This window comes from Panthera onca, chromosome B3 (assembly GCF_046562875.1).
Source record: "Panthera onca isolate mPanOnc1 chromosome B3, mPanOnc1 haplotype 2, whole genome shotgun sequence".
NCBI lineage: Eukaryota > Metazoa > Chordata > Mammalia > Carnivora > Felidae > Panthera > Panthera onca.
The window spans coordinates 87,791,434-87,804,961 of NC_138344.1; the positions used below are offsets into that span (position 1 = coordinate 87,791,434).

The 13,528-nt window shown below is 39.5% G+C and overlaps 1 protein-coding gene and 1 long non-coding RNA gene across 4 annotated transcripts in view; one reads left to right on the forward strand and one right to left on the reverse strand.

Moving 5' to 3' along the window:
- The window catches only part of FBXO33 (F-box protein 33), a 44,586-nt gene extending 42,625 nt beyond the window's left edge, over nt 1–1,961 (reverse strand). Inside the window, exon 1 of one of the 3 annotated variants that reach the window (XR_013556126.2) lies at nt 1,083–1,960. Coding sequence is in view for 2 of the 3 variants with exons in the window: in XM_060619593.3 (XP_060475576.3) it covers nt 1,083–1,690 (608 nt within the window). In the remaining variant the exon portion in view is untranslated. Of the gene's footprint in view, nt 1–1,082 lie in introns of all 3 variants that reach the window. The other 2 variants (XM_060619593.3, XM_060619592.3) reach the window with 2 other exon arrangements.
- Nucleotides 1,962–2,103: 142 nt separating this feature from the next.
- The window catches only part of LOC144616659 (uncharacterized), a 179,759-nt gene continuing 168,334 nt past the window's right edge, over nt 2,104–13,528 (forward strand). Inside the window, exon 1 of the long non-coding RNA XR_013556127.1 lies at nt 2,104–2,178. This is a non-coding gene — a long non-coding RNA (uncharacterized LOC144616659). The remainder of the gene's footprint in view (nt 2,179–13,528) is intronic.

Genomic DNA, 13,528 nt, shown 5'->3' on the forward strand with positions numbered 1-13,528 from the left:
ACTTGACCCTGTTAAGCGTCAGTTTCCTTTCTATAAAATAGGATTAATAGCTGCCTTGCCTAACTCACAGGGTCACTGAAAGGATCAAATAAGATAATGTACTTGTAAACTGCTAAACGATCATTACTATGAAAGTTGCTCCTTTTGGAACTTTTGAACTTTTTTCCAACTCATAGTTTAATTGTAAGGTTGGTTAGAATATCCAGATACAAAAAACTAACAGGATTTTGGAAAGGACAACAGGCAAATAAAGGAAAATGCTGATAAAGATAATAAGTCAGAAAACAGGAAGTTAGTCCCAGAATGACAGTCAAGTCCTGATGCAAAACCAGGCCAGTTATGTGCTTACTCTTTGCAGACACTGGCCAGTTCCCCTAGCACACACAAACACTAAGCTGTACTGTGCTACTTTTAGGTGAATCACTGGGGATAAATTGAGTCTGGAAGTGCAAGGGGAGGGACTTCCAACCCTGATGATCAGGCTCTTCCCCCACCCCTCTAACAAACACTCCTACTCTTTGTGCCTGGCCCAGTTAATGAAAACTATTCCTGGTAAGAAAATGGCTGTCAAAGATTTCTTTTACGCAGTCTTGTAACTATGAGACACCAGCTGTATACCTACTTCTTCCCCCACTACGAACTATCTTGAATGGACAGGTTCAGGGTCAGAAACACTGGGTTATGTTTTGTTTTTCTCAAGACTCATTCACAGGCCTCACCCTCCAAGCTTCAGTTCTCTCATCTGTAAAATGAAGAATGACGGCGCCTGTCAGCTTCATCCCAGGGCCACCGAGAGGATGAATGAGACAGTGCCTGGAAGGCGCCAGAAGTGATGTCTGACAAACACCAAGTCCATCAATGTTTATAAAGTGTTATGATGAGTCCCGTTCTGACCTCCCGCCTCAAAGAAATCGCCGGGTTGGAACTGACACCCGCAGTCACTGAAGAAAGAAAGCAACGCCAAAGCTGCCAGGCGTATCCTCACTGAATCTTTTTCGGGGCGAGAGGGAGGAAGCGACACGGGGCCCCGGGAGAGGGGGAGGGGAAAAAGGAGGATGGATGGAGGTCCATGATGAGCCTACCTGTTGTTCCGGATGCTGACCAGCACGCACAGCACCAGCTCTAAGTAGGTGCGAAGCACTTCCAGCCAACGGGTTGAGAGTTGCAGGGCCTCGACTTCTTCCCCGCCAGTCCCGGGATCCGCGCCGCCTCCGTCGCCTGGGCCGCCGCCACCGCTCAGGTAATTCTCGGCGGCGAACTCAACACGCAGCTCTCGCACGAACCAGCCGCACTTGCGCATGAGGAATTCGAGCCGAGGCTGCTCCGCGGGGGAGACGCGGAGGCAGATGCGGAGCTGGGGCCACAGAGCAGGGTAGAAGAGGCACTCGCGCCAGTGCGAGCAGGAAGCCGAGGCCCGCAGCCGGTCAGGCGCGGGCAGGAAGGAGAAGATGTGCACGATCAGCTCGCTGGGCAGCGACGCGGCGCCTGCCGCCTGCCCGCACAGAGCCATCCGGCCCCGCCGCCGGCTGCCAGCCCCCGGCCGTCCCCGCAGTCCCCGGAGCAGCCCCCGCAGCCGTCGCAGCTGCTGCAGCCGCAGCCGCTGCCGCCGCCACCGCGCCACCCGGGCGGCCCCGGCTCGGGTTCGAGCTCCCGGCGGTCGGGGCTGCGGCACTGACAAGAACAACAACATCAATGACAAGGAAGAAGGGGGCGGAACCGTCGTGGGTCTCGGCGGAACCAAATGCAACAGAAATTGCGGAGAGGGGGGAAGGCCTCTGCGGGTGTGGCTTCTAGATAGCCAGCTTCTGGCTCCTTAAACTCTACTCACGCGTGTCCAAAGTCTATATACTCAGTAACTTCAAAACGCTCGCCTGTAATGTTTAGCGCCTCGGAAGCGGCAGGACTTTTCCTAAGGAAACGGCAACCCTCCCCGCGCCTGAACGCGGAGGCAGAGCAGTGGTAGAAGCTGAGTTTGACGTCACCAGTGGTGGGAGGAGCCCGGAGAGGCTGAGAGCGACTTCCGGAAGAGGGGAGCGCCCAGTTGCCGGTAGGGAAGGGAGACGCGGCACGTGACTCTTGACGCACTAAGGCCGGCGGGGCGGGGCGGGAAGCGCGGTTGGTTCCTGCGCTAAGGCGGCTCGTCCCAGCTCCTGGCGGCGACTGAGCCCCGTCAAGAGTGTAAGTTAGTTAATTTGGGCGTTCAGGCTGTGGAAGTGGAGGAACTAGGGTCAGTACGAGGGGTCGTGATGCTTCTCATTCTAAGTTTCTTAGTTCTTGGGCTAAGGACTCAGCCAGAGTGCCAGCGTGCGAGGTGTTTCTCAGCCGATCCACCTGCCCAGAGTATTGTTAAAAGAGTTTCTGAGATTTCTGAGAGAGAGCCACTAAGCAGAGGGAGGCGGGTGGACTCTCGGGCTAACTTGGACGGGCTGTGTCGGGAGAGGAGTAACTCGGGGCGGGGCGGCGCGGCGCGGCCGAGAGCCCAGACCAAGGCCGAAGGTGGACCTTCCCTACTGGTCGGATCGTGCAGATGACCTCCGCGCACACCTGGTCTGTGGGGAAGGAGTGAGGACAGCGCCACCCTTTGGATTTTGAGGGAGAGGGGGAAGAAGAGGCAGTGAGGTCTGGTTAGATGATTTATTAGCCTCTTCAGGGTTTGAGGGAGTCTCTGAGTTCCCCGTTGTGAGATTTAAAGGCCCCACTTGAAAAGAAGCTTATGGTTATGATGAAGGTTTTCTTTAGTTTGGCGCCCCTAATTTGAGAGAAGAGTTTTTGAATAAGTGTCCCATTTTACTTGATCACAACTTGGGAAGTAGTTAACTGGTTGTAAGGGGCGGTGAAGTCAGAAAGGAATAAGTGATTTTATGTAATAATTGAGGATTGCTTTAGTGAGGCTGCCGCTTCAGAGCCTTAGCTACGATCTTGGAACAGCCGTGTTCTTCTGTGGTAAACACCAAGAAGCTGTTCTACTAGATTATTTTTAAGTTTTTGAGGGCACAGCTCTCCGTTCATGCAGCTTCGATGGTTTTTGGTGCCTTGCACGTACCATGTTGCTAACGATATTGTGTTGTGACCTCTGAGTTCTTTTCAGCTGAGAAAAAAAGCTATCATTCATCGTAGGTCACTTCTCAACCTCTGTATGGAAGTGATCTTTCTATGTAATTATTATACCTTATGAATACATTAATGAACACTTATGGAAACAGCAGTGAGTTAGGAAGTTGAGACTTGGATTTTAATTTTTTATTTCGTAAACATTGAAATATTTTGAAGTGAACATAGACCTCTAGATAGATATTCCACTTCTAAGTCCTTCAGTATGCATCTCCATAAAAACATATTAACTCTATAGCAGAAATACCCTTCAGTATGCATCTCCATAAAAACATATTAACTCTATAGCAGAAATATCAGTTTTAATTATAACATCTTAATGTTATGTAATATTCTAATATCTAATATTCTGAGTTTTCAGATTTATCCATTTATCTCCCAATTGACCTTTACAGCTGTTTTATCCAAACCATAATCCAGTTAAAGACCACACTTTTTTTTTTTTTATGTATTTCAAGTCTCTTCTAATCTAGAATAGTCATCCCCCCAACACATTTTTTTTCTTTCTGATTAGCTAAAGAGAGGAGACTTACTATCCTGTAAAATATCTCCCCTTCTATAATTGACTACTTTCTCTTGGTGTTAAGCTTACCTCTTTAGTGCTTGAATTTCTAATAAACCTAGACATTAATGCTAAAGGCTTGATTATGTTGGTGACATCATGATCTCCCTCCTAAATTTATGTATTTTGTTTTGTTTTTCTCCTTAAAACAAAGTAATCTATGAGGTGTTATTTTGCTTCCTAAAAATGTCTAACTCCCCTATCACTTAATGGACTTAACAATAATTGATAATTCTTGCCCAATAATTTTATTAGGGGTTGCAAAATGATAGTTTCTAATTCTTTCATTCCATCTGAATTTATTAATTTGCATTCTTCTGTAAAGTAGAAGCTTACTTTTATAAACTGGCAACATTTACTTACCCCGAAATACACCCTCTGTTGGAAAGATAAAAAAAATGTTTAGTTCTTTTATTACCAATTTTGAAAGTAAGTTTTAGGGCCTCAAAGAGTGACAAATGAGTTTTTGTAGCTTTAACTTTTCTGAATGTCATACACTTGTTGATTTTTGGTATATTTTAATCAATTTTTGATTCTCAAATTTTGATGCTTCTAGAACATGTCTCAAAGAATTCTGTGTAATTATTATTATAATTAAAAAAATTCCTTGACCATTTTTTAGTAGATGTAACACTGGACTGAGTTGGAGCATGAGGCTAGGTTTTGATCTTTTTTTGCTTTTGCCATGATCTAGCTAGGTGACCTTTAAACAGTTTGCTTAACCTCTTTGGGCCTCATTTTCTCCGTCTGTACAAATAGAGAGTTTTGGCAAGGTTCCCTGCAGCTCTGATATTTTCTGACTTAAATAAGAAGACAAAACTTATTTAGATGAGTTTTACGTTACAAAATTCACGCATTTAAAGTATACAAGTCAGTGATTTTTAGTAATTTTACCAAATGGTGCAGCCATCACTGTAAACTAGTTTTAGAACATTTTCATCTCTTTAATAAGATTCCTCATGCCCACTTACAGCTAATTTCCAGTCTTATCCTCAGATAGCTACTAATGTCCTTTTTGTGTCTATAAATTTGCCTTTTCTGACCATTTCATGTTAATAGAATTATATAATACCTGATCTCTTGTGTCTTGCTTCTTTCACTTAGTGTAATGTTTTTGAGGTTCATTCATGATGTAACGTGTCATTAATCTATTCCTTTGTATTGCTGAATAGTATTCCACTTTATGAAATTTTTTTTTTTAATCTACCCTTTCACCAATTGATGGACATTTCGTTTCCCAGATTTTGGTGATTATGAATGTTTCTGTGAATATTCATATGCAAGACTTTTGTGGATACATATTTTCATTTCTCTTGGGTAGATACCTATGAAAGTGATAGGTTGTATGGTATAGTTCTATGTCTGACTTTTTGAGAAACTGCCAAAGTGTTTTCCGAAGTGGCTGTTATCATTTTTCCATACTAGAAGCAATGTATGAGGGTTTCCAGGCTCTGATTTTTGATGATCTGGAGATATTCTCTGATTGATTTGAGATTATTTTTCCTTATTCTTAGCATTTTGCTAGCAACAAACTACATTTTCCTTAGATACCATTAATTCTTAGTTTTAATCAGTGGGAATAGTTCCTAAAGGAAATAAAAATAAATCAATCTGTTATAAAATAAAATTGAGTTTCTTAGTGTTTTTTAAAAAAATTTTTTTTACTTTCATATTAAATGAAGAATGGTAGTTATACTATTATTAATGAAAATAAGCTAAGACACAAATTAATAAGATATGGTCTTGCCTAGTTATAATAATAAAACTATATTCCAATGATGGCATATAATTTATTTTATTAATCTGACATCTTTAATATTATCAATTCAATCTTTATTGAGTATGTATATTCTTAGCATGTTAATAGATTCTCTTGACATTTATGTATACTATACTTGATAAAGTATAAACTATTTTTGATAGAATAACAAAACTGACTTTATATCGGCAGAATGAAATTGCATTGCATGAAGTTATCATGTCTGAGCTAGGATTCAAAGTGTGGAAAGAAGTAATGACGTTATAAAGCTCATAAGTACTCAGTAGTACTAAGCTTCTCATTCCAAAAGTGGCACATTGTCACTATAGCAACTACCCATACTTATTTGGATCTGAAACCCAGGCAACGGATAGTGGATAAGACTATAATATCAAAATAGATAATGTGCTCTGGTGGGTTGGTTGGTCTGGTCTGTTGATGGTCAAGTATTTGTACCATTTTTCTTATGTTTATTATGATTGATTCAAGTTTCATGAAGTTATCTTAATTTGTATTAATGTGTTTTTTTTGGAGAGAAATTAAACATTCAGTATTCTTATTGTATTCTTTTCTAACATGCCAAGCGTAGTGCTTTTTCCAATTAGGTTATTAGGATATTAAATATATTTGTACTGTAGCTCTTTCTCCATTATTATTTGGCAAGTTGTCAAACAGTAGTTATAAAAATATAACTTTTATTTTGAATCACTTGCAATATTATAACAGAAAAAAATACCATGACAGATTTTATTTTAGCTACATCATGAAAAGGTGACTAAGGGTACCAATAAACATGCAAATTGCCTAAAGACAAGCATCTTTTGAAAAAATGTTTTTTTTCTAAACAAGGTCTGGGTTTCAGACACTGTTGGCAAATGGAGATAACATAATTTCCTTCCAATTATCTCTTAACATGCATCCATAAATTTACTTAGAGGCACAGGAACCTCCTGGGAAAATAGAATTGGGAACCCGATTCCTTTCTCTCCACCCTGTCTGATGGATTGGAATAGTTCCTGGTGAGGTCATATTACAGGAAAAAGATGGATTGAAGAGAATTTGTCTTAGGGCAGGGAAGGTCTGCCCTGATGAACTGACTGTAAGACAAAGGATCACATTTTTTTTTCCCTAATTTTTTCCCAAATTTTCAGAAATTTGTTGTGCAAGTTTGTGAATTGGAAGATCTATATCAATAAAGCAGAAATTAATAGCACATATTCTAAAAGAGACAGCAGTGAGAGAAGAATTGGGTCATGAGCAATGTGGTAGTAAGTGGGGAGGACTGTAACTTACCAGAGGATGCTTCCCCCATTGGGAAGGTGGAAGGTTTTTAGATTTTCAGAAGACACTAACATACTATTTTTTTTTAAGGGTGAAATGTCCTGATTGCCAGCTCATTCAAATTACAAATATTTTGTGGGCTAAACAACCGGATTACCTGTAGGATACCAGGTTACCATTTCTTTGCCTAAGAGCTCTCATACATGTGGGCTGTGGCCACGTTGTGTTCTAATAGCAGGCATGCTAGCTAAAACCTGTGCTTTAAGTCCACTCCCAGAGCTATTTTTTTTTTCATTCATTCCTTTCAGAGTTTAAAGAAATAGGAAAGAAAAAAAGGTTTAAAGTGTTTATAGCATTATCGATTTCTTGCCTTTATTCCAGTGGATGGGTGTTTAATTAGAGTATCTTGTGTTGCTAAAAATATATTGAAAATCAAGTATTGCTGTTTTTGATGCAGTTTATTCAACCAATAGGGTTCCTGGACTTCTAGTTACAACCAGTAAGTGGCTGATTTTAATTACCTTAGTTGGAGTTTGACAGCTCACATTATAGCTAGTATCCCTCATAGGACTATTACTCAAGGGGCATTGTCTCTAAGTAATCATTTAAATTGGGTCCTTTGGTTGCTTAACTAGCTTAAGTAATGAGGGGACTTTTCTGTTTCCTCCCTCCCTCCCTAACTCTCTTCCTTCTTTCCTCCCTTCCTTCCTAATCCCTTCCTTCCTAATTCCTTCCTTCCTAATCCATCCCTCCCTCCCTTCCTTCCTTCCTTCCTTCCTTCCTTCCTTCCTTCCTTCCTGTAGACACTATAGGGAGTTTACAGGACATCCATAAACAGACATCAGAGCATACCTGAGCCTCCCAGAGATTAGAATGGGGAACTAAAAACAGGAACTGAGTTTACTCTCTTTATCTCTGAGTTCAGTAGTCTCTCTTTCATTTTTCTCGGTAGGCTTCCTTTGCCTTTTCATTTTGCTTAGGGCCCCAAACTGCTAGTCTTTACTAATCTACAAGGTATTCCAGCTCAATACCTTCATTTGCAAATTTGTTCTTTGTCTTCATTTGAAATTCTTGAGAGAATCTGACTGGGTTATCTTTGGGAGATAGGATACTGAACAGTTGGCGGCATTCCTATTGATTAAGGCAAAGTGTTCCTGCTGTTAACCTTAAAAATAAGACTGCCAGTTTATTCAGGAATAGCAAACAATGGGTTTATTCAGGAATAGCAGAGAATTGCAATCTAGGACATGCAAATTATGACAAAACTATAGGCAAGTCCACCTGAAAAAGGAGAGGAACACTCTTCTGTAGAAGAAAAGGGTGACATTGGGAAGGCTGTTATAAACAAAAAGTCCTTTGGAGTAAACTGGGAGTTCAAAGTATAGTGACTTTTCATTGGCTGAGCTGTGACTGGGTTACTGCCAACTGAGAAGCTGGGATGGATTAATCTTCCTACTGGAGCAGTGGAGTAGTATCCACCTGCAAGGTGCATCTCTTCCTGTTGGATTTGGAGTTGATGAGTGGTAGGACATGAGAGCTTCTCTGCTGAACCTTCTGACTCCATTTTAGTGAGGTTTCCACTGCCATAGTCCACATAGCTGAATTTAGGAGGATGGAGTAATGTGCTGGTGCTTTTACATATGGATGTGGGGATTAGGATGAAGAGAGGAAGCTTTCTTCAGAACAAGGTGTAGGCCAGCAACCACTCTGAATTCTCTCTAGTACATGGGTCCCATGGCTCAGTGACTTTATCCAGAGATTCCTTGAACTCTGTATTGAACAAAAATAGCCTATGCTGACAACTGATCTTTTAGATAGTTATTGACTAGTCTTCAAATAGTTTCTTTGGCTTTCTTTACTCCTGGCATACTCACTAGACTTTTTCAGGTTATACTAGTTGAATAGCTGTAAGACTGTCATGAAGACGTATATCCTTCATGGTCAATTACTGCAATATTCTCATTGTAGAATTTAATATTTAATCCTTTGGGAAAATCTCTTAAGCCTATTAGGTGCTGAAAAGGAGAAATGAAGCGAATATTTTCATACAACAACATTAATTGGAATGTTACTTTGCTCCAGGGCAAAGGGGTTTCACTTGATATGCGAAGTGTAATCAGTTTTAGAGGCGAAGGAGTACTATGTTGAGGATTTTGGATTTTGAGATTGTTCTCTTTTTCTGCTGGGAAGAATGCCATGTTTAATTGTGACGTCTGCCATGGTTTGGAATTCTTTTTTTTTTTTTTTTTTTAGTATTTATTTATTAGCATGAGCAGGGGAAGGGCAGAAAGAGAGAGAGAGAGAGGGAGAGAGAGAATCCCAAGCAGGCTTGGTGCTGTCAGTGTGGAGCCCCATGCAGGGCTCGATCCCATGAACCGTGACATTATGACCTGAGCCAAAATCAAGAGTCGGACTCTGAACCAACTGAGCCACCCAGGCACCCCTGCCATGGTTGGAATTCTTGACCTGAATGACCTATGTTTTCTGTTCCTAGTTTGAGTTAATTATTCCCTGAATGATACAATATATTAGTGTTTGTTTTCTACTTTCCTTTTGTTGTTATGTATACCTTCTTCAGTGGATTGTATTTGTGCCAATTCCTTATGTTATATCACATAAGTGTTAAATTTTATAAGTAACTTTTTTCAAATTAAGAATTTTTAAAAGCCACAATATTATCAAATGAATTTCTAAATATAAAAAATTGTCAGCTTTTAACTGGATTCGCTAGGAATGTGAACTACTTCTTCACTTACATTGGATATTAACAGGGGTGTAATGGGGTGGGGGGAACTCATACTTCTATGCCACAAACAAAATATAACAAATTTTTCATTCACATGAAGGATACACTTTCTTCCATAGTATTCACTTTGTATACAGGAAGATTTTAACATTTCTAAAATCTACCCTTTAAGCAGGAACTTTCTAGTAGAGGATTAACTACTTTTTTTTTTCTTAATTGGAGTAATACGTGAACATGGTAACAATAACAAAAAAGTACTTTTGATGAAAAGCAGCAATTCTCATTCTTTGCCTGCCATTGTTAGACCTATCCCCAGAGACAAACATTTTTAACTATTTGGGTGTTTGGTTCTTTAGGTAACTTTAAATTACATGCTTTGCCTACACTCCTTGATTGATTAAACATCATCTGTCTACTCCCTTTTATAAAAGATGAAGACTTTTACTCCCACATCTCTCTCAATCTTTCTACTAATATTTGATAGTTAATTATGAGTTTTAGGTGTTCTCTTCATTCTTACATTAATGTGCTTTTGCTACACAACAATCACAGTTTTTTTCCTGTACAGGAGGGTGTATTATGGTAGATTAGATAGCTGTTCAGCAGTTCCTCACTTCTCCTTCATCCACCACCATGGGAAGACTATAATTCCTCTTCCAATTAATGGGAGGCTTGGTCTTGCAACTTGTTTTGGCCAAGAGAATGCAGGAAGTGACAGTGCACCAGTTTTGAGTGTAGACCTTACAAGGCATTAAATGTTTCTGTTTGCCACTTAGGGAGTTTCTAACCTTTGTATAATAAAACATGTCCCAGTCATCTGTTGGGCACCATTGAACCCAGATGGAGAAACATGAAGATGTCAACTTCACCTGCAGCATGAAACCAGAGCTGCCTCAATTCACCTGAAGAACTTATTTCTAAGTGAGAAATCATGTTTATTTTATGTATGCTACTGAGATTTTGTGCTTGCTTATTTTGCGTACAAAATCTGATTAATATAAAAATGAGTACCTAGAAGTAGGGTGCTGCTGTAACAAAAATTTTAAATGTGTCATTGGCTTTGAGACTGGGTGGTGGTCACCAAGAAAACTATTATAGGAGGCCGGAAAAACTGGTAAACTATATAATGTAGTAGAAAAATATTTGATAAAACTGTTGTCTGTAGTAACACAGAAGACAGCAAATGTTACTAAAAAAAGTGAGTATTGGGCAAGGAAATTTCAAGGCAGAATGTTGAAAGCATGAGTTGGTTGCTAATAAGTGGACAGGATAGGGTACAACAAGAAAATTCAGTCTACCACATCTGGCCTCTTGGCTGTAATTATTCATGTTGCTCCCATTCCGCCTGCCTAGTTTGCCATATTAATATGTATGTATGATGGAACATGCCAGTTTGCAGGTTTCCCTTATAGCGAGTGGACAGAAAGCCATCAGGCTGCTGGTCTTCCCGATGCCACAAAGAGGAATGCTTGTCTCTGAGTCACTAAAACCGAATTGTAAAGTTAATTTTTATGGTGATGTTTTTTCCTTCCTCCCCTTCTTTTTTCTTTTTAGGAGAAGGGCTCTAGTTAATAAGGATATTCGTTGCTGAAGCAGATAAACATGAAAATTTCCATGTTTTAACAAAATAGCAATTTATTTTTTCACTTAATGGTTCAGTGCAGATCTTCCTCTCAGGAAGAAACAGCTTTCCTTCTGCCTGCTCAAAATTCCTCTGTCTTGTGGTTCTGCCATCCTTAAAATGCCTTGTGATTGACCTCTTCTAGTGGAGGGAAAGGAGAATGGAGAAGACACTTCGTAATTGCTTTGGCAAAGAAATGATGTTACTTCTACTTACTTCCCATTGGCTAAATTTAGTCACGGGGTACTGCTTAGATGTAAGAAGGTCTGAGAAATGCTGTTTTTGGCTAAACAGTTACTTCTTAGGGACAACCTTACACTATAGAAGAAGGTGTATACATTTTGGTCAACAGTTGGCCATGTTTGCTGCAAAGGACAGTTATATTCCTGCTGCTTTTTATTTTTATTTTTTTAATGTTTATTTATTATTGAGCGACAGAGACAGAGCATGAGCATGGGAGGGTCAGAGAGAGGAGGAGACAGAATCCGAAGCAGGCTCCATGCTCTGAGCTGTTAGCACAGAGCCCGTCGCGGGGCTCGAACTCACAAACCACGAGATCATGACGTGAGCTGAAGTCAGACACTTAACCAACTGAGCCACCCAGGTGCCCCAATATTCCTGCTGTTTTTAGCTGGGAGTAAATATTGCGCTCCTTGTATGCTTTGTGAATGGAAGTGGAAGAGGAAGGTGGAGGTGGAGTATTTGATTTGTACAGTTTTTCTTTATTCAGGTCTTCAATCAATCTCTGTTCTTCTTCATTTATTCTTCTTAAAGGATGAATAGGATTTGGGTTGTTGTGAAGCACTGCATCTTTTCCAGCAGGGATAACAAGGTTTTGGACTACAAATGTAGGAAATATGCTAATACGTTTTGTATGACAGAGGAGGTGTCAGAGAGAAGAGTCCTGGCAGAGGTGAAAATCAAGTGCACAGAAAGCTGACCAGATACCAGATAACATGAGCATTTTCTATGTATTTGGTTACTGCTTTAGCTGTTGTATGCTAAAGATTGTTGATTCCCATATATCTGTTGCTAATTTTCCATGAGACTAGTAGTGAGTACATTTAAAATTTTGCCTCTTTGAAACGTTTCTTTTTAATTCAGCCTTTAAAAAATTAGATGGTTGGGAGCACTGGGTGACCTAGTCGGTTGAGCATCTAACTTTTTTTTTTTTGAGCATCTGACTTTTGATTTCAGCTCAGGTCTTGATTCCAGGGTCATGGGATCGAACCCCACATCAGGCTCCACGCTGAATATGGAGCTTGCTTGGTATTCTCCCTCTGCTCCTCTCCCTTGCTCATGTGCTCTCTCTCTCAAAAAAAAAAAAAATCTTCAAGAAAAATTAGATGGTTGGCTTATTAATATGTTGTTGCTAGATTTATTCTAGGTTTAATATTAAGCTAAGTAAGTAAAATTAAGGAAGAATAATTAATAAAAATTATTTTAAATTATAAATACCTGTTTTGGGGGTGCCTGGCTGGCTCATCTGGTGGAGCATGTGACTCTTTATCTTGGGATTGTGAGTTCAAGCCCCACATTGGGCATAGGTGTTACTTAAAAATTAAAAAAAAAAAAAAAAAAAAAAAAGGTAAAATGTTAAAAAAAAAATCCCACCTGTTTTCATCTTGTTCTCTATTTTTCTTTGTCAGTTTCACCTTGGAACAAAGCTTTTTCTCCTCATTACTGAAGTATAGTCATATGAATTCAGAATTCAGAGACATGGGATTAAAAAATATTGGTGTAACAATTATACCTAGAGAATTAACATTTAGCTTATAGCACAGAATATGAGCTGAAGTAGTTACTTTTGTTAATTGTAGAAAAATATACATAACATAAAATTTACCATTTTAAGTGTACAGTTCAGTGGCATTAAGTATATTCACATTGTACAGCTGTCACCACCATTCATCTCCAGAACTTTTTCATTTTTCCAAACTGAAACTCTATACCCATTAAACAGTAACTTCCCATTTCCCTTCTCTACCCTGAACTAATTATTTTAAATTTACCTATTTCTATGTTTTCTTACTTGTCCTGTTTGCTATCATTATAAATGAATGTATATTGAATACTCCTTATATATATGGAACTGGGGCAGATGCTAGCAGGGTTGAATTACATTATAAAGAAGGCTGAGCAATTTGTCACCATGTTAAGTAGTTTCCTAGGTAGCAGTCTTGTATCATATCCTTTATCTTATGCATACCCCACTAAGTGTGCAAAAGTACACTACCTGTTTTTTTTTTTTTTTTTTTGTTTCAGAAGTTACCAGGAAAATGTCTCGTTAACACCAGTCTGACAATTCTAAGACAAGATTGAACTGAAATATTGCTTTGGTTTCATCTGAAATTTTGAGTACCTAAATGAACATGTTTGGAAAATTATTAAATATGAAAATGGATGGTAACTTATTTTTTTTTTAACCTGGATAAATTGCTATAGCTA